Below are 19,062 nucleotides of genomic sequence, written 5' to 3'. Positions count from 1 at the left end.
CACATCAAAGGGAAGGAGAATGCTTTGGCATATTTGTTTTTCAGCTGCCAGAAGCTTCTCCAAGGAGAATGGTCGCTCCAGTCTGAAGTATTTAATCAAATAGCCCTCAAGTGGGGGTCAACCAGACATCGGTCTGGTGGCAAGTAGGGTAATTGCATCCAAATACTCTCGTTTGCCTTTGCCCTAAGGTGTGCGTTCGGGCTGGTCTAGATCTTTTCTCCAGTTCCGATTTTTATTCAGTCATCAAGAAAATCAAGCAGGACAAGGCAAGAGTGGTGGCGATCATTCCATACTAGCCCAGAAGGGCTTTGTTGACAAACCTTTTAAAAACTTATTGTTACAACCTTTCTGGATACTACAAAACAGGGAGGAACTTCTGTTGCAAAGACCAGTATGCCACCCCAACTTAGAGGTTGTTGACAACCTGGAAGCTGAAGGGCGCATGAGACACCATGGATAGTCTTTGCCAATAGTAGACATCCTACTACAGTCTCGTAAGAGTCACCTCCTAGATCTATATGAAATTTTGGATGAAGTTTCATGATTGGTGTACTGGAAGAGGCTGTAGTTCAGCGACTGCTTCCATTTTCTTAAACCTAGATTTCTTGCAAGAGCAATTGTAGAAAGGGCTGAAATCGAACATAATCAAGGTTCAGATTGGAGCAATCCGGTTGCAACCAATTTCAGGTAGACCTCTTTTTTTATAAGGAGATTTGAGACGGCTATCTGGAACATCAGACCCAGAGTTAGAAATCCAACACCAGTATGGGATTTGAATCTAGTGTTGAAGGTCCTTTTTGTAATGTTCCGTCCAAAGGTGAAATCGTTGGAGGGAACATTGTGGCCTAGATTCTTGCCTAACCATGTACGATGAACAACACTGCAGAAGTGAAAGGAGAGGTGCCCTTAATAGGTCAGGGGCACGTTTATTTCTGTCCTACAGCAGGAGGTGGCGTCTATAGACCCAATGGAGCTGCTGTGATGGACTGAAGGCAAAAAAACTTTGTAAGCAAAATTTTCCTTTTCTAGCCACATTTTACACCCATCAGAGAAGGGGTTAAAGGAACTTCAGTGAATATAGCGACTGATAAAATGGTCGGCACATTGGAAATTGGAGTAAAGAACTCGTGGTTCCTTGTATGGGGTGTTGGGGGTGGTTTTGTGAAACATTGCAGACACGTACAGCATATTGCTGAATACTTATGAGCAGCCGTATCCTGTAACATTGTTAGAAAAGATCCATCATTTTATCAGTGTTGGACGGGGAGTGTTTTGTTGCATCTCGTCATGCTCTGTATGTTGTGTGTTCGCTGGTGTGACGGTGCATTCTCTGTACATTCTCTGTGAATGAAGTTTGACTTTCTCCAGCCTTGTTGGTGTCCCCTCTGAGCTGTCAGTCATTAATTGATTTGTCTCCATTCCAAAGATGCAGCGACAATTTAGCATTGCGAGATCTCTGAAAGGGTTGGGTTCCTGGAAAGGGATTCTGGTCCTGTATATTTTCTTGCCTAGAAGACTATATAAAATTGTACTTATTACTTTAGTATATAGTCTTTCTGAGTCCTAAAAATGTCATCAAATTGTTAGTTGATTAACTTGAAGTTTGTGGCACCTTTTAATGGTCCAACATGAGTTCTTCATAGATACTTTGGTGTACAGAGCTTTCCAACCCTCGTAGGTCTCTTCTGAGGTAGACTTGAAGGAGAAGACTTTGGGCATGTCACCATCTCCCTCTGTATCCGGTACTAACCTTATATTTATATACTAGCTAAAGTACCCAGCTTCGCTCGGGTTGCAGTACCCTGGAGACACCTTTTTGTTTATCTAAAGCCCTCTCCCGCCTTAAACTTTTCTCACTTCCTGCCCCACAGCTCTGGAACGCCCTTCCCTCTCAATATCCGACTTGCACCCTTTCTACCCACCTTTTGAGACCTATCGTAAAACACAGCTTCTTAGGGAAGCATATGGCTAGCTCCGTGGCTGATACTATACACTTCATACATCGACCGTGGCCCCTTGCAGACGCACTTACCAGAACACCTTCCTACTGTCTGTACGTTATTCTTACCTACCAATTAGATTGTAAGCTCTTCAGGGCAGGGACACCTTTTCCTAGTGTTGGTTTTATGTCCAGCGCTTCTTCCCATTCTGTTATTTGTATTTATTTATTTTATGTCACGTGTATTACTTCTGTGAAACGCGATATTTATATAGTGCCGCTAATGTACAAAGGCATGCATACATACCAGACTTGAAATTGTGACTCAGTCGATAATGGTTCTTTCTTTAACCCAATCAATAATCCCACTTTCCAGTCAGTGATGCTACACCTCCAACCCCCAGTCACAGACTCCCACCCCAAATTATAGTGACCTCCACGCTCTTCACTGACTCCCTCCGTGACCTTCCCCCATCAGTGACCTCCCTCTTACCCTTCCACCTTGGACACTCCCCCTCTCATCCTTTATCTCCCCCTCGTATTTCTCCCACTTCCTTTTCTTTCCCTCTCCACATCTTCCTTCCCCCACCTCTTCCCCTCTTACACCCCCACCACCTAACCTCTCCCCTCTCCCCTAAGGAATGTCCGGCAGGCCACCAGCTAGGCGACCAATCGCATACCTCCCTGCAACGCAAAGGCCAAGCGGTGGTCTCGCTGGAATAAGGGAGAAACAAATCTCAAAATAAAAAATAACACGGGTCCCCTCGGTATGCATGCAAAGTTTCCGGTGTCTGTTTCATTGCCTTGGAGCTATGTCCCTGACAGACACACATGTATTATTATTATTATTATTGAAGAACTCTTATGTTGGTTAATTACAGCTACATTTCTCCAGGATCTCTACGGCTTCTCACTTTGCGCTAGCCATTAATTGATGCCTTTGCACTGAGGTTTTGTGTGCACTTTTATAGAGGTATCCTGGGGTCACGATATGTGGCTGTGTGAGCTGCATTGCTTTGCCTGCTGCTCCGTGTTGTTTTGCCCTCCACCTCAATCTTTAATTTGACTCCTCCCCCTCAGAACTCATTTCATGTCCCCCTTTCTCCTCCCTCCCCCCTCTCACTCCCCTCCTCTCCTCCTCACTCCCCTCCTCTCCTCCTCACTCCCCTCCTCTCCTCCTCACTCCCCTCCTCTCCTCCTCACTCCCCTCCTCTCCTCCTCACTCCCCTCCTCTCCTCCTCACTCCCCCCCTCTCCTCCCTCCTCTCCGGCTCCCACTCTTTTCCTTCCTTAGAAGTACATAAAGATGTACACAGGCGGAGTGAGCTCATTGGCTGAACAAATAGCCAATCAGCTTCAAAAGAAGGAGCAGCCCAAGCCCCTGTTTGGGAAGAAAGTGGTAAGCGCTGTAGGATTGGGTAACATTACACTTATTAAATGGTCACTTTATTCACGATCCATTTGTATGAATACTGAGTGTGTGTGTACAGGCATACCCCGGTTTAAGGACACTCACTTTAAGTACACTCGCGAGTAAATACATCTCGCTCAATAGGCAAACGGCAGCTCTCGCATGCGCCAGTCAGCACGTCCTGAACAGCAATACCGGCTCCCTACCTGTAACGAAGGTGTGCGCAAGCGGGGAGACTATAGAGCCTGTTACACATGCCTTATTTACATCAGTTCTGCACGTATATGACGATTGCAGTACAGTACATGCATCGATAAGTGGAGAAAAGGGAGTGTATCACTTTAAGTACATTTTCGCTTTACATACATGCTCCGGTCCCATTGCGTACGTTATTGTGGGGTATGCCTGTATACCACAAAGATTGGCATATAGGCGGGATAAAAATGCAGGGGTGACTAACTCAAGGGCCACCAACAGGTCAGGTTTTAAAGATATCCTTGTTTTGGCACAGGTGACTCTGTTTTCGATTGAGCCACCTGTGCTGAAGCAGGGATATCCCTAATACCTGGCATGTTGGTGGCCAATGAAGACTGTAGTTGGCCGCCCCTGGTGAGGGGGGTTTGGAAGCATGTTGAAAATCCAAAGGCCAAAAAGGCTCGCAGTCAGGAGAAATAAATTCGTACTCCGAACTGACACAGGAGTAAGTGCACGTGGAGACGGAACTGACCTGACACAGAAGTAAGTGCACGTGGAGACGGAACTGACACCGGAGTAAGTGCATGTGGAGACGGAACTGACACAGGAGTAAGTGCACGTGGAGACGGAACTGACACAGGAGTAAGTGCACGTGGAGACGGAACTGACACAGAAAGTGCACGTGGAGACGGAACTGACACAGGAGTAAGTGCACGTGGAGACGGAACTGACACCGGAGTAAGTGCACGTGGAGACGGAACTGACACAGGAGTAAGTGCACGTGGAGACGGAACTGACACAGGAGTAAGTGCACGTGGAGACGGAACTGACACCGGAGTAAGTGCACGTGGAGACGGAATTGACACAGGAGTAAGTGCACGTGGAGACGGAACTGACACAGGAGTAAGTGTACGTGGAGACGGAACTGACACAGGAGTAAGTGGAGACGGAACTGACACCGGAGTAAGTGCACGTGGAGACGGAACTGACACCGGAGTAAGTGCACGTGGAGACGGAACTGACACAGGAGTAAGTGCACGTGGAGACGGAACTGACACAGGAGTAAGTGCACGTGGAGACGGAACTGACACAGGAGTAAGTGCACGTGGAGACGGAACTGACACAGAAAGTGCACGTGGAGACGGAACTGACACAGGAGTAAGTGCACGTGGAGACGGAACTGACACCGGAGTAAGTGCACGTGGAGACGGAACTGACACAGGAGTAAGTGGAGACGGAACTGACACAGGAGTAAGTGCACGTGGAGACGGAACTGACACCGGAGTAAGTGCACGTGGAGACGGAATTGACACAGGAGTAAGTGCACGTGGAGACGGAACTGACACAGGAGTAAGTGTACGTGGAGACGGAACTGACACAGGAGTAAGTGGAGACGGAACTGACAACGGAGTAAGTGCACGTGGAGACGGAACTGACACCGGAGTAAGTGCACGTGGAGACGGAACTGACACAGGAGTAAGTGCACGTGGAGACGGAACTGACACAGGAGTAAGTGCACGTGGAGACGGAACTGACACAGAAAGTGCACGTGGAGACGGAACTGACACAGGAGTAAGTGCACGTGGAGACGGAACTGACACAGGAGTAAGTGCACGTGGAGACGGAACTGACACAGGAGTAAGTGGAGACGGAACTGACACCGGAGTAAGTGCACGTGGAGACGGAACTGACACCGGAGTAAGTGCACGTGGAGACGGAACTGACACAGGAGTAAGTGCACGTGGAGACGGAACTGACACAGAAAGTGCACGTGGAGACGGAACTGACACAGGAGTAAGTGCACGTGGAGACGGAACTGACACCGGAGTAAGTGCACGTGGAGACGGAACTGACACAGGAGTAAGTGGAGACGGAACTGACACAGGAGTAAGTGCACGTGGAGACGGAACTGACACAGGAGTAAGTGCACGTGGAGACGGAACTGACACAGGAGTAAGTGCACGTGGAGACGGAACTGACACAGGAGTAAGTGCACGTGGAGACGGCTCACTTCTGTTTTGCCAGGTTCCATTTATCACTTTGTGCCATGCTACTATAAAACGTGTACCTCCCACAAATAAAAGCAGTGTGACTGCCACGCTTTGTGCACTGCGGTGACCATTTCTGGGCGAGATCCCACGCCAGATCACTCTCATTGGCCTTATTAAAGGAAATTACCATTATTTTTGGGGAATTGTGGTTTCTTTGCTGGCTGTACTGTAGTGTGTTATTTAAACATGTCTCCAACTTTTATCCTGCTTAGTAGAGCAGGGGTTAAACTGTAGAATTGATACTGGAAGGCTGCAGTGTAATGAGATTCATTCCTAATCACTCTGGTTTCTTACAGCACAAACCTCTTCCATCCACCCCTTTTCTTGATTTAGTGGCAGCAGTGAAGAAATGCCAAGGTTTGTGCTGGTCGTGTAGAAGCAGAAGTCCAAAGGATTAGCAATGAATCAAGACGCAGTGTAACATAGCTTTAAAAAAAAGAAGAATGCCTTCTAAATAGTGCACATAAATCCGTGTGCTCCTATCTCCCAATACATCCGTTAGATTGTAAGCTCTATGGGGCAGGGGCTCCTTTCCCGAACCGTTGCTTGTTATACCTACCTGTGTTACTCTTCCCTGTATTAAGTCTGGTTATATATCCCTAAAGCACTAGCTTTGCAAATACACACCCTCAAGCTCTACCCATTTATGTCCTGACCCCATTAAAAGCAGCCTTACCTGTTGCACCTATATTTAAATGCCAGAGCAGGAAGTGCGCCACTGCCGGTCTACCATTGGTTGAAGCTCGAAACCTTCAGCTCATGACAGCAGCTTGGTGATTAAAGCTGCAGTTCAGTCTTTTTTTATTATTATTTATTTATTTTTTTACTTCAATAGTTTCATGTGTGCAATCTCTAATCACCTAAAGAACTGTATAGCTGCCAGTCAATTCGTTCTCCATGTATTGATAGGCAAAATTTGGTGACATAATTAGTGAAGGGATCTGTTTATATTCTGATTCTGTCTCTCAGTGGAAGCTCATGAATATTCATGAGCACTCCTGCACTGACATGTGCTAGAGGGAGGGCAGGGCTGACAAAAGGGTGTGCCAGGACATGAAGGGGCAGTGCCTTAGCAAATGCTTGTTAAAATAGAATACAGGAAAATTGGTCTTTCAAAGTTGTTTTTTTAAAAACAGAAAATGCTAAAAGTATTTTTTCTTACTACAGAACTGATTTATTAAAATAAACACACATGCAGGATATTGACTGAACTGCAGCTTTAATGACAGATGTTGATAGATTCTCTGTAACCTGATCCATTTAAAAAAAAAATGTTACCACTTGTATTTCATGTAAATATTTGTATGTACAAATAAGTCCAGGAACACGAGTGGTTTTTATTGGTAAACTCTGTTTTGTGGAGACTCCAATGGAGGAGATCTTTCACGTGTAAGCTCCCGTATGCCACATTGACAGAGGCACTAAAGTAGACCTGTTTTCTTGTGCCCAGTGTTGGAAGGTACTGTATGTAAAATAAAAATACAGCAAAGGCTTCGGCCTTGTAAATGACATCACAATTCAAATATGGCCGACTCCAAAGAGAACCTGCATCTATTGTTTTTCTTGTTTACTATGTTTTTAAAGACGAAGATTTCTCTGCGCTGGTGACATTTTTTTTGGGGGGGGGAAACTAGTTAACCCTTCTGTTACCCCCACAGGCGTCCTTCAGGAAGGAGTTCCCACAGAATGTGGGGGGCAGTGATGTCTGTTATTTCTGCCACCGGCGAGTCTACGTGATGGAGCGTCTGAGCGCAGAGGGGAAATTCTTCCACCGCAGCTGCTTCAAGTGCGATTACTGCAGCACCACCCTACGCCTGTCCTGTTATGCGTATGACCTGGAAGATGGTGAGTGGGAACAGATGCTGGGACACTGGGAGGCTAGAGTCCCACCTCCACCCAGGGCAACTGGTTTAGAAGATCAGTCCCTCCTAGGACTAAAGTGTACTAATGGCAGTGACATGTTTTAAGGGGGTCACATCTGAGTGATTGACCATTTTTTTAACCTAAATCGAACACTTGTATTTTTTAAAATAGTTTGAAAAGTATTTTTGAGACGGGAGAGGGGGTTTGCTTTCCTCTAACTGCTCCCTTTGCAAGTGTAAACAGCAGACAAAAGCTCTCTCTCCCCCCCCCTCCCCATCCCTCATCTTTATTTGCTCTGATAAGGGCAAAGTTAACACTTTGACAAATAATCCTCCATTCAGAGGCCCCTTAGAAGTTCCATTTTCAGTTAAATTCCCCCCAAATGAGTGGACAAATCTTTGCTTTTAGTGTGGCTAGATTTTTTTGTAAGGCAGCTCATTAGACTGTTCCATTTTTCCAACGTGTTTTCTTTCTGTCTATGTGGGGACTGCACCTTTTTTAAAACTGATGTGGGATGCAAAATGCAGGAGATTTCTAAAACTTCCACTGACCTCTACTGAGATGAGGGCATTCTTTTCAGGGAGAAAGTTTTCTTAGACACACAGTGAGGCACACCATGTTTTGGAAGGGGGGGGGGGGTAAAATGGACAGGGTAGGCATGTTTAAGCCTTCGATTGCTCCGAAGAGCGGTTATGTGATCAGGACGTACTGGAGAGTCCACGGCACGACCCTTTAGCACTGAAACCGTTAAATAAAATAAAAAAAGGACACATTGAAGATAGTGGCAAGGTCCTATGGGATGTATAATAGTTATACAAAATTTATGCTATCAATTTTTTTGTCGTTTCTCTAATATTTTGTTTAAAAATAAAATGCAATGCATTGCGGGCCACTTTTGGCAACAAAGGGTTAAAGATGTCTGCTTGTTTCTGCAGAGGGTCTCTCACTGGGGTTAAATTATCACGCAAGCCTGTAACATTCCCCATAATCCTCTAGTGGTATCTGCGGGTTGTTCCTGATGTCGGCATGTAATGTTATATGAAGGCTCTGCGCGCGCCTCCAGTCTCCGCGGCACTCGCGGGGTTAATGCCTTGGCCTCACTCCTCCGTTCCTATAGAGCTGGAGGTTTTTTGTTGCCCACGTGACGCTGGCCATCGCTTTGTTCCTCGCACACTGTCACATTGTTGCACTTCAAGACACTGCAAGACTGGCAAGTAATTCTCCTTCAGCTTCTCTGCAGAGTTAGGGTCCGAAAAACAGTAACGACAGAGGCGCAGCAGTTCCTATCCTAGAAGTAGGGACATTGAGAGGGGTTCTGTGCCAGAGGCATTAGCAGAACATTGCAGGCCCGGAGCTTAGCGGTGAAGAAACTAGGAACACATAAATTCTGAGTCCTCAGGTTGTGTTTTTTTTTTTTTTTTCTCCATCTTGCAGGAAAATTTTACTGCAAACCGCACTACTGCTACCGGCGTTCTGGGTACAGCCAGAGGAAGCGCCCGGCAGCGCCAGCACTGCAGGGGAAGGTAAGAACGCCTTGTGTTACTACCTGAGACTGTCCTCCCGCTCCACCAGTTATATTCAGTAATCCGGTTCCGCGTTCTGGCTGAATGGGAACGTGTTGAGCATGGGAGGATACATGGTAGAGGGGGGGGGGGGCGAAAGTTTTGGGTGATGAGGTATTTTTTTAACACTTGTTTGTGTGACCTGATACATTTTACCAGGGCGTACCTGCAACGAATGAGATGTTACGCCGGGCAGAAGGGCAGCGTCGCGTTGTTTGATGCCCGCTAGTTTATAACTGGTCTGTATTTGTGACCCCACAGGAGGTCATAGGGACGGTGAAGGACACCCCTGACGCCGAAGATCTGGGACCCTCTCCCACGCCGCCCTCCGCCGCTGCCGCAGAGAAGGCCCCAGGTACCTGCGCTTCCTTGCTGCGGCGCACCATGGGCCTGCGCTCCACGGTGCGGCGGCTGCAGAGCGTCGCGTCCACGCTAAGCCGCCTGCTGACGCAGGACCCCCTGGACTGTTTTTTCATGTGCCAGCTGGCCGCCTTCGGCCTCCCGTTTCTGTTCGTCCAGTCGGAAATACTCCTGCAAATCCTGGGGGAGTTTCCATGGTGCCCCGGCACGTGAGGTTTCGCGGCAGGACGCCGAGGGCTCTTTAACCTTTCCGGTGCCCAAGGGCCTTCAAACGCGTTGTTGAGCGATGCGTTGAAGGCCCGCCTCTGGCAGCAAAAGAGGTTAAGGGGGTTCCCCCATGTTCTGGCGCCCTGCGGCGCAATACAGCCGCTCTCCGCAGCGGAGAGACGTACAACAGGCGTAAATATCTTTAACATTTATATACAAGTAAAGGAATAAAATTCCCAATATACAATTTGTTTGGTCCTAGCCCTGGGGTGGGCAACTCCAGTCCTCAAGACCCCCACAACAGGTCACATTTTCAGGATATCCCTGCTTCAGCACAGGCGGCTCAGTATTCGACTGAGCCACTGATTGAGCCACCTGTGCTGAAGAAGGAATGTCCTGGGCCTGATCTGTTGCCCACCCTCGCCCGAACACTTTCAATGCCAGAGGCACTACGACAATTTGGGAAGCCAAATGTCTGCTGATCTGGCAAGGAAGAGGTTTCGCGGCAGCTTTTTGGTGTTTGAAAGAGGACCGCGGGGGAACGTGCAGGAGACCTTTCCCCGTTATACACTGCGTCCCGTTCCACGATCCGGCCGCAAGTGCCTTTAACAGAGGTAGAAACGTTTTACTACGGTGGGTGTTGGTAATCTCCGGGTGAGGGGTGAGCTCGTGCCAACCTGGGCTGGACTGTTCCACAGAACCCGGCAGCTAGTTTGGGATTAATTGCAAGGCCGCAATAATTAATGATGGGAAGCTTTTACGGGGATTATTTTTAAAGGGCTAGATCATGGCGCATATACGCAGTGTATCCGGCTTCATGATCTGATGCATATCTTGCTTTGCAATTTTTGGTGCAGGTGGAACGCCTCCTCGTTGTCGGAGGCGTAGGCAGGAGTAAAGTACGATATTTTAATATAGGTTTTTTTTTTTTCTTCAATTACTTTGTTTTGCATCCCAGAAAGTGATTCCTACAAGAAAGTGTTACACGTAAAAACATCCTTAGAAACGAAAAAAAAAAACAAAAAAAAAAAAACCACACAATTAATTATGCTCTTCTCTTTCACCGCCAGAGAGGCCCGCAATTTATTGCATAGCGATTTTATTTAAAATAACACGCAGCGCAATAGAAAGGGTTAAATTCCTGACCTGCAGGCCTTGGTCACACAAACCGAGGAACAGAATTGCTGGTAATCTGGGCACTCATTATGATAAACAGACACTTCTTGAGGAATTTCTTTTAGATTATTAGATTTCTCTGTTCCAGAATGAGTCACTTTTTTTTTTTTTTTTTTTTTGCAAATAAGTGAGATTATTTTATAAACTTTTTTGTTTTAATTTATTAAAATATGTACACTTTTTTTTTTTTTAATACATTTTTAAATAGGTTTTTTTGGAGGCTAAATCTCCGCTTTCTGTGCCTACAAGTCCTTCAGGGTTTCATGATAAAGGGGATTTTATAGTTTTGCCAATCGCTCTAAATATTCAAAATCAATGTTCAGATTTCAGGCAATTTCTTCTTTTCTTTTGTCTTTTTTTTTTTTTTTAAATTTTTTTTTTTTACCTCCAGTATTTTAACCCTGTATCAGAACTTGGAATTGATTTGGGAAGGTAAATCATTATTTCACAGACTTTAAAATTACACCTATGTTAAATGAGCACAGCCTCCAACTGAATCCATAGAAAGACCAAGTGTCAATCAGGGATATTTACCCCCTTCTCCAGCGGGCTGGCGGGGGCTAATACAGAGCGGTTAAAATGCTGCCGATAGCAGACTTATGTTAACTAATTCACTGCCAGAATAGCCAGCATCTCCTACGTCTGCATTGCATCTCTCTGGCACTAAAGGTGTTAAATAATGCATGACATGGAACGGTGTGCATCACGGATTCTGCACTTTGAGCCATTCTAAAGGGATAAGCAACACGTGCAGTCTGCAAAGAAAAGGAGGATCAGTAATATATTAGCACGCTTTCCTTTTCCCTCTTTCATTATTTTTTAGGACACATAATAAGCATTTAATTTAATCAAATTCTTTGCATGCGTTTCTGGCTTGTTCCACATTTGGTGTAAGTTTGGCACCATCGTATAAAAGTCCCCGGGGTTGCATCCCTGTATAAAGCGATGGTGACTTTATCCCCCCACCCCCCCTTCTGTCGGTCAGTGCCTGAGCGCTGCAGGTCAGGCCGGGGGAGCTCTGCACAGAGGGGGGGGGGGGAGGTCTCCCGTTCAGGAGAATCTTATCTGCAGGAATTGTATCCGTCTGCCAAGAAGGGGGTTACATACTTACATGGGGGGTTGGATCGTGTCAGAATATGATTTTAAAATGCTGGCGGCACATTGAAATGCAGTGGTGTTTTTGTAAGGAAACCGGAACTGGATCCCTTGGCGAAGAAAAATGTTTGTTACTGTATATCTATACTGCAATAAATCCTCCTTTTTAAATAAATGTGAGGCAAAAAGCAGTCTATCCAGCCCCAGTCATAATTTTATAATCACTATGGCAGGGGTGAGCAACTCCGGTCGTCAAGGGCCACCAAACGGGCCAGGTTTTCAGAATATCCCTGCTTCAGCGCAGATGGCTCAGTCTTTGACTGAGCCACCTGTTCTGAAGCAGGGATATTCTGAAAACCTGACCTGTTGGTAGCTCGTGAGAACTGGAGTTGAGCCCCCTGGCACTGGGGGTATCAAACTGTTAACCAAAAAAAAAACCACGGATGTTCTTAAAACAAGTCCATACCTGGCAACTCATTATGACAAGCGAAAAGTTTTTGTCCCCTCTGAATTAACCCTTTGATTTTCGGGGAGCAGCCAGGCATTGCTTTACATGTTATGTTGCGGTCACGGAGCACAAGCAACCACCCTGCAAAAGCAACAGCCCTTCCAACCGAAAAATCTTACATCGCCCAAATACCCAACATAAATAAAATGATCACGTTGCATTAACGACAAATTAAAAAAAAAAAAATATATGGAGTGACCCCTTTCTACCCCTCTGTAAAGGGAATAGAAGCCGATGTGAGACTGTAACTGGCTCAGAGGATTGGGGATGACCGTAAAAACGCACAAAGTAGTTACACTGTATCTGTTTTTACAGCGTCTTGTGTTCGCCGTAGCGCTGTCCGGCTCCTTTTTTTTGGAAATAAAACCAGATTATTCTAGTGCGGGTTACACGGGATAGATTTGGATTGCTGGTTTCAGCTGCTTAAATAAAATTAACGCTTGCAAATGCATTGGAATGCAGGCGCCATCTCCGGAGTGCGGTTAAGGATTTATCTGCCGTGGTGCATTTAAAGGTGGCGGTATCAGGCGGGGCTCTTAGTTCAGCGGTGGCCAACTCCAGTTTTCAAGGGTCAGTGTTTCAGGATATCCCCGTTTCGGCAAAGGTTGCTCAGTCAGTGGCTCAGTCGGAGACTGCACCCCCTGTGCTGAAGCAGGGATGGCCTGAATACCTGACCTTGTTGGCGGGCCCTTGAACTAGCGTTGACCACCCCTGTTGTTAGTTGTTCTGCTGAAGTTAAACACTGAGCACTGTGTATTTGAAGCATTTGTTTTTATGCTTTCTTAAGAGTGTGGTGAATGTATCGGGTATTTTGTGTGTGTGTGGGGGGGGCGGGGGGGGGGGTAGTCCACGTGTGAAGGCTTTTTCCTATGTATGCCACTTTTATTATTTCTCACTGCTGACAGGTACAATCTTGAAGATGATGATAATAATAATAATAAAAAACTACAAATCATTTCTGTAGCTTCACTTTGACTTTAAGCAAAGCCACAATCACAGCCGTCACACACTAAGCCACGCGCATATTGTACTGGGGAATCCGCGCCTGCTGATAGAGCCAGGCAGGCAGCTAACACTAAAATAGGCTCAGCTCAAGCAGCAAAAAAGTCACTCTATTTAACATTAAGAAGCAATTCTGTATCATTCTGCACTAGCACAAAATGGGTTTGAAAGCCTCATCTTCCCACAAACTTCTGTCATTTATACTATATATCACCTTTGAATAAAACACCTTATTTTTTTTGGTTTTGTTTTAATTTTTAATGCCACATGTTGAGAGTTTACATGCAGGCGGCAAACTTGGACACAGAAAAGAAAAGCGAATATTGCACAAAGCATACATATTATCTGGAAAATGACACGTGCAGATTTTCCTTTAAACCAGGGATGGGGCAACTCCAGTCCTCCAGGGGCTACCTACAGGACAGAATGACTGAGCCCCCTGCGCTGAAGCAGGGATATCCTGAAAGCCTGACCTGTTGGTAGCCCTTGAGGACTGGAGTTGCCCAGCCCTGATTTAACTCCTTACCAGCCAGCAACACATTAGCAGAGCAAGAAAGGGTTAATGCAACAGTCCGGAACGTGCCCAGAAATTCTGTTTGTCAGTGTTCTTATTTTAAATGTCCCGGGGGTGGGGTGTGGGTACTGCTGCTTCATCGTCACACAGTGCAGTTTTGTAGCACTCTCGTCTCCGTAGCGTGACGCAGATAACACGATTTGCCGTTCATATGAATGTTCTTTCTGTTACGTGTGTCTGCTGCCGTGTTCCCGTGTCTGGCTCCCCGTGTAAGATCTATGAGCGGGGCAGTTCTCTTACCATGTACATGAGCCCCATTTAATAAACCCACTGCCAACTCGCCTGCGTGTGTTTTAAACGGCTAACTGAAATAGTCCTGCACTTTCTCAACCACCCCTAGGAGTAAGCGGGACTTGTATCCGAAGCTGGAGCTGAGGGAGCTGCGTCGCGTCTTTACCTGTCTCTCCATTTTGTTGCTGTTACTGGATATCTCTGTGCTTTTTCTCTCCTGTGTGCTTTTTGTACTCTGACATGTTTTGCTTTTCTTGGTTTGTGTGTGTTTTTTTAAAAATTTTATTTATCTGTTGCACTTTTTAAGAATAAATTCAATCCTAATTGTTTTTTGCCGGTTTCTGAGTTTTTGTTTTTTTATTTTTTTGCCCTCTTGATCATACTTATTAACACCTTTTTATTGGCAGAGGGGCGAGTGACACATTGCAGAGCCGCCCCCCCCCCCCCCCCATTACCGGGCTGAAAGCGAAACCCCTTCCACAGCACATCCTTGTAGTCGGAGTCCTGTCACTTTGTATCTTGTGCGGTCATGCTCCCTGTTCTCCAGCCCTCCATTTCCATTGGCAAGCTTCCAGTTCCCAGAAGCCATTGCGGGTGTACGTAGTGTTCAAAAGGCAGGATGTGGTTAGGTTTGCCAGGCGGCGTCTCCAAAAATACTGGACACAGTGGTGAAAAGTGTGACGTGTTCAAGACACACCCACCCCCTCTATCCACTCCATGCTGTTTCCTCCTCTCCTTGGCCCCACCCTCAATTACCCAGCAGCAGCCAATCGGGATGGCAGGAAGCTGCCCAGCAAACAGCCCTACTCTGGGAAATCCCGTGGGGGGCTAAGCCAGTCAGGTCGCTATGTCCATAGAGGTAATACCGGACACATGTCCAGTATTACCTCCACCTTTTTATTGGAAAGTGTGTCCAAATGCAGGACAGTCCAGTTCAATACTGGACACCTGGCAACCTTATGTGTGTGTGTGTGTGTGTGTATATATATATAATTTCAACAGGTCACAACTTTAATGCTGTGATGTGCAATGTTAGCGGGATGGGAAAAATGTTTTCATTGAGGTGTGGGACAGAAAATATACTATTGTGTACATAGAGAAAAGAGATCCCTTAATGCTGCACTATAACCAACGCAAATAATGGACTATTAATAGATGCTAAAACTTCTATTTTAATAGACAGAATTACAGCAAGGAAATATAGCAAACACTAGCTGAGCTGTTCTGTGTATTAGACTCAGGGCCGTTAATATAAATTGTAGCAACTGCAAGTGTATAGTGGTAGGTGTGTTGTTTTTTGGCTTAATTCAAAACACCAAGGCTCAGCCTTTTAGCTGTGTGTTCAGAGACCAGTGTCACTACCACTTCCTTGTGTCAAAAATGAGGATGGTTATTGCACTTCTCTGCCAAGATACCAACAGTCACCTATTTTCTTAGATTTGTATACTCTACTCTGCCATACTGAGCCAGCGCCTCATTGAGGACACCGCACCCCTCTAACAAGAAGTTCTGATGTGCTCAACGACACTGTCCCTGATTCTTTAACACTAATTGTTGGGATACATTATTACACACACACACACACACGGGCCCTGCATTTTTACCCATTTTGTCTATCCTGACTGCTAGAGCATGAGTTCTAAAATCCGGGGTACTGTCTGATTCAGAAATGTTAAACCTGTAAAACTTTTTGATTTCTCCCCTCCCCCCCCCCCCCCATTCATCTAAAGGAAATTGGTTAAAAAAAAATTTTTTAAAAATGATTTTCTTTAATATTAAACTCCTTAGTCACAGATGAAAATAACCAGTTTAATTCAGCCATCCTGTAGAAAAGGAAAATATAAAAAAAATTCACAGGAATTTATTCTAATTACACAGCATAATTGTTTTCATTGTTGGATCCTTCACGGGCCCAGCTCCTTCAAACACTGGCCTTTATAGCCGCATTAATACCAGAATGGGCACTCCGTGGATGTTGAGTTCAGCCATGTGTTGGCGAAGAAATGCCTCACAATGCAAAACTTTGACACTGCCCAGGGATCGCTGCCTTCAGATTAGCTGTGTGACACCGCTATGTACCCACTGCGTGGAGCCCGCAAACGCGTCAATTACACACACACTCACCCCAATAAGTGCCTGACGGGCAATTTGTTGCTGTCTCCTCTGGACCTATAGGTGCCCCCAAACAGGTCAGGTCTTGATGATATCCCTGCTTCAGCACAGGTTACTCAATAAGTGGTTCAGCTGAAGATTGAGCCACCTGTGCTGAAGCAGGGACCCTGATCTGTTGGAGTCTTGAGGACTGGAGTTGAGAACCCCTGGGGTAAGGGGTCAGTTCGTACTAGGACTACAGTGTGAGGGGCAGTTGGTAACTCTTCGAGTGTTCCAAGACAGTCGCCAAAACACACTTACTGCCAGAGAGGCCTACAATGCCTTGTGCTTTAGGCCCATCTGACTGTGAAAGGGTTACTGCGGCAGGGCCGGTTCCTGCACAAATTGAGTTACTGATGGGAAAAAAATGGTAATTACACCGTATTTCTAATCCGCTCGTTAAACACGAAGGTAGGGCCAGGGGCCGCCATGTTTTGATTTGGGTTAAATCGGGCTGGAAGCGCAATTCAGACGCAAAGACTGGACACTTATTGAGGGTAGGGTGACTCCCAGTGCCCATTTAAAAGGCGTGTGCGTGTACAACGAAATAAAAACAAGGGCAAAGTTACATGGGGGGAAGGGGCAGTTTCAGATTTTCTTAAAGTATTTTATTTTGGTGCCACTCAAACATCAACCCAGAGAGAGGATCTCAAGAGGGGAATAAAAGAACAAGAATGGGAAGTAGGAGTAATAAAAAGGAAAGTTACGGGCATATTCAGTTCATAGTTCAATACGATATCACAGTAATGGTAAAACATGTTTTTACATCCTCTTCCCATTCAAGGGTGCGGGGGGGCTGCTATAGGTCCCACAACGCTGAAGATATTTAATAGACTGTGATACATTTTAATGGAGCAATCTATTAATGAGTTGGGGGTTCTCTTGTGCATAAGCTTTAAATACGCTGGAGGCCATTGGATGAAGGACCCTGCAGTCTCGAAAGCTTATTCACCAAAAAAAAAAGCCGTGTGTGATGTATATTAGGCCATTAAAATCATCACAACTTTGACACATTTTTAACTTCCCATAAATGTAATAAAAGATACAAATAAATAAAAAGTAACAAAACAATTTAATTATAGAAAAATATATATATATCTCCCCCATTTAAGGACATTTTCTCAATTTTGACCCCCCCCCCCCCCCCCAACATGACAACGTGTAATACAGGGGAAAGTGTTTATAGTGACACGTGGAGAGGTCCCGACTCCGATGAAGCTTAGTCTGACCGCAGATCTGTGAGCCCAGACGCTCACCCTGTCCCTCTCGTGTGTTGCAGGCCCCAGTATAAACGGCGTGGAGGATCACAGCCTGGCCAAGCGCCTGCGTGCCACCCCGGAGCGCATCGAGCTGGAGAATTACCGCGTGTCCCTCCAACGTGAGGAGCTGGAGGAGGTGCCAGAGGAGACGCTGGCAGAGCACAATCTCAGCAGCCTCCTGGATAAGGGGGCAGAGCAAGAGGCTGCTAGCAGGTGAGCATCAGGCACACCGCTGCATGTGCCCCAACTCTGCCCTCTGTACCCAATGAAAACCAGCGGCACGAGTCTCACCGGCTCTTCTAATTGGTGGAATCTCAGAGCCGTCATCTAATAATGGCAGCATTAGCATTGGATTGTATGTCTTTATTTATATATCGCCATTAATGTACACAGCGCTTCACAGTAGTAATACACGTTACAATTATATAAATAACCAATCCTACAAATGACAGATCATGGGAATAAGTGCTTCAGACATAAAAGTAAAATTTCGGAAGAGTCCCTGCTCCGAAGAGCTTACAATCAAATTGGTAGGTAGGAAGAACGTACAGAGACAGTAGGAGAGAATTCTGGTAAGTGCGTCTGCAGGGGGCCAAGTTATATGTATCTGTGTATAGTATTAGCCACGGAGCTACTCATATGCTTCGTTAAGCAGGTGGGTCTTAAAGGTGGATAGAGAGGGCGCTAGTCGGGTATTGCGGGGAAGGGCATTCCAGAGGTGTGGGGCAGTCCGTGAGAGGTTTAAGGCGGGAAAGGGGGTAGATAGAAGACATCCTTGAGCAGAACGCAAGAGTCTGGATGGTGCATAGTGATAAATTAGGGCTGAGATGTAAGGAGGGGCAGAAGAGTGTAAAGCTTTAAAAGTGAGGAGAAGAATGGAGTGTGAGATGCAGGATTTGATCGGAAGCCAGGAGAGGGATTTCAGCAGGGGAGACGCGGAGACAGATTTCGGAAAGAGAAGAATGATTCTGGCAGCAACGTTTAGGATACATTGTAGGGGAGACAGGTGAGGCAGGAAGGCCGGACAGCAGGAGGTTACAGTAATCGAGACGGGAGAATGAGGGCGTGTCTCAGAGTTTTAGCAGTCGAGCAACAGAGGAAAGGGCGTATCTTTGTGATATTGCGGAGGGAAAAAACAACAGGTTTTAGCTACCGTTTGAATGTGAGAGAGGAGTCGAGTGTGGACCAAATTGGGCATAGGGGTAGTCCCAGGTTCTTCAGCACATCGGACGAGGATTACACGCAGGAACAGGAAATGAGATGGCACTGGACTTGTGTGAATAATAGTGTTGCTTTATTAAAGGATCTAAATTTTGTCCTACTTTGGAACTTTATCAGTCAATAAAACCAGCACTATTATTCACACAAGTCCAGTGGAGCGAATTCTCCATTTTCGGTTCTTTAATAATAATTATATATATATATAATTATTCCCCCCCCCCCCCCCCCCCATAGGATTAAAACAGGGGGTCTCTGATG

At 46.0% G+C, this 19,062-nt stretch overlaps 1 protein-coding gene across 23 annotated transcripts in view; it reads left to right on the top strand.

The window, feature by feature from the left end:
- The window catches only part of MICAL3 (microtubule associated monooxygenase, calponin and LIM domain containing 3), a 182,579-nt gene that overhangs the window by 106,619 nt on the left and 56,898 nt on the right, over positions 1 to 19,062 (top strand). For 17 of the 23 annotated variants that reach the window (XM_075602430.1, XM_075602434.1, XM_075602432.1 and 14 more), the window contains 5 exons: positions 3,233 to 3,337; positions 7,254 to 7,440; positions 8,893 to 8,981; positions 9,282 to 9,375; positions 17,604 to 17,796. In XM_075602430.1, coding sequence (XP_075458545.1) covers positions 3,233 to 3,337; positions 7,254 to 7,440; positions 8,893 to 8,981; positions 9,282 to 9,375; positions 17,604 to 17,796 — 668 coding nt within the window. The remainder of the gene's footprint in view (positions 1 to 3,232; positions 3,338 to 7,253; positions 7,441 to 8,892; positions 8,982 to 9,281; positions 9,376 to 17,603; positions 17,797 to 19,062) is intronic. The other 6 variants (XM_075602444.1, XM_075602450.1, XM_075602447.1 and 3 more) reach the window with 1 other exon arrangement.

The sequence above is a fragment of the Ascaphus truei genome, chromosome 5 (assembly GCF_040206685.1).
Source record: "Ascaphus truei isolate aAscTru1 chromosome 5, aAscTru1.hap1, whole genome shotgun sequence".
NCBI classification, from domain to species: Eukaryota; Metazoa; Chordata; class Amphibia; order Anura; family Ascaphidae; genus Ascaphus; species Ascaphus truei.
Note: the sequence above shows the minus strand (reverse complement) of the source record. Positions and strands in the feature narration are given on the sequence as shown.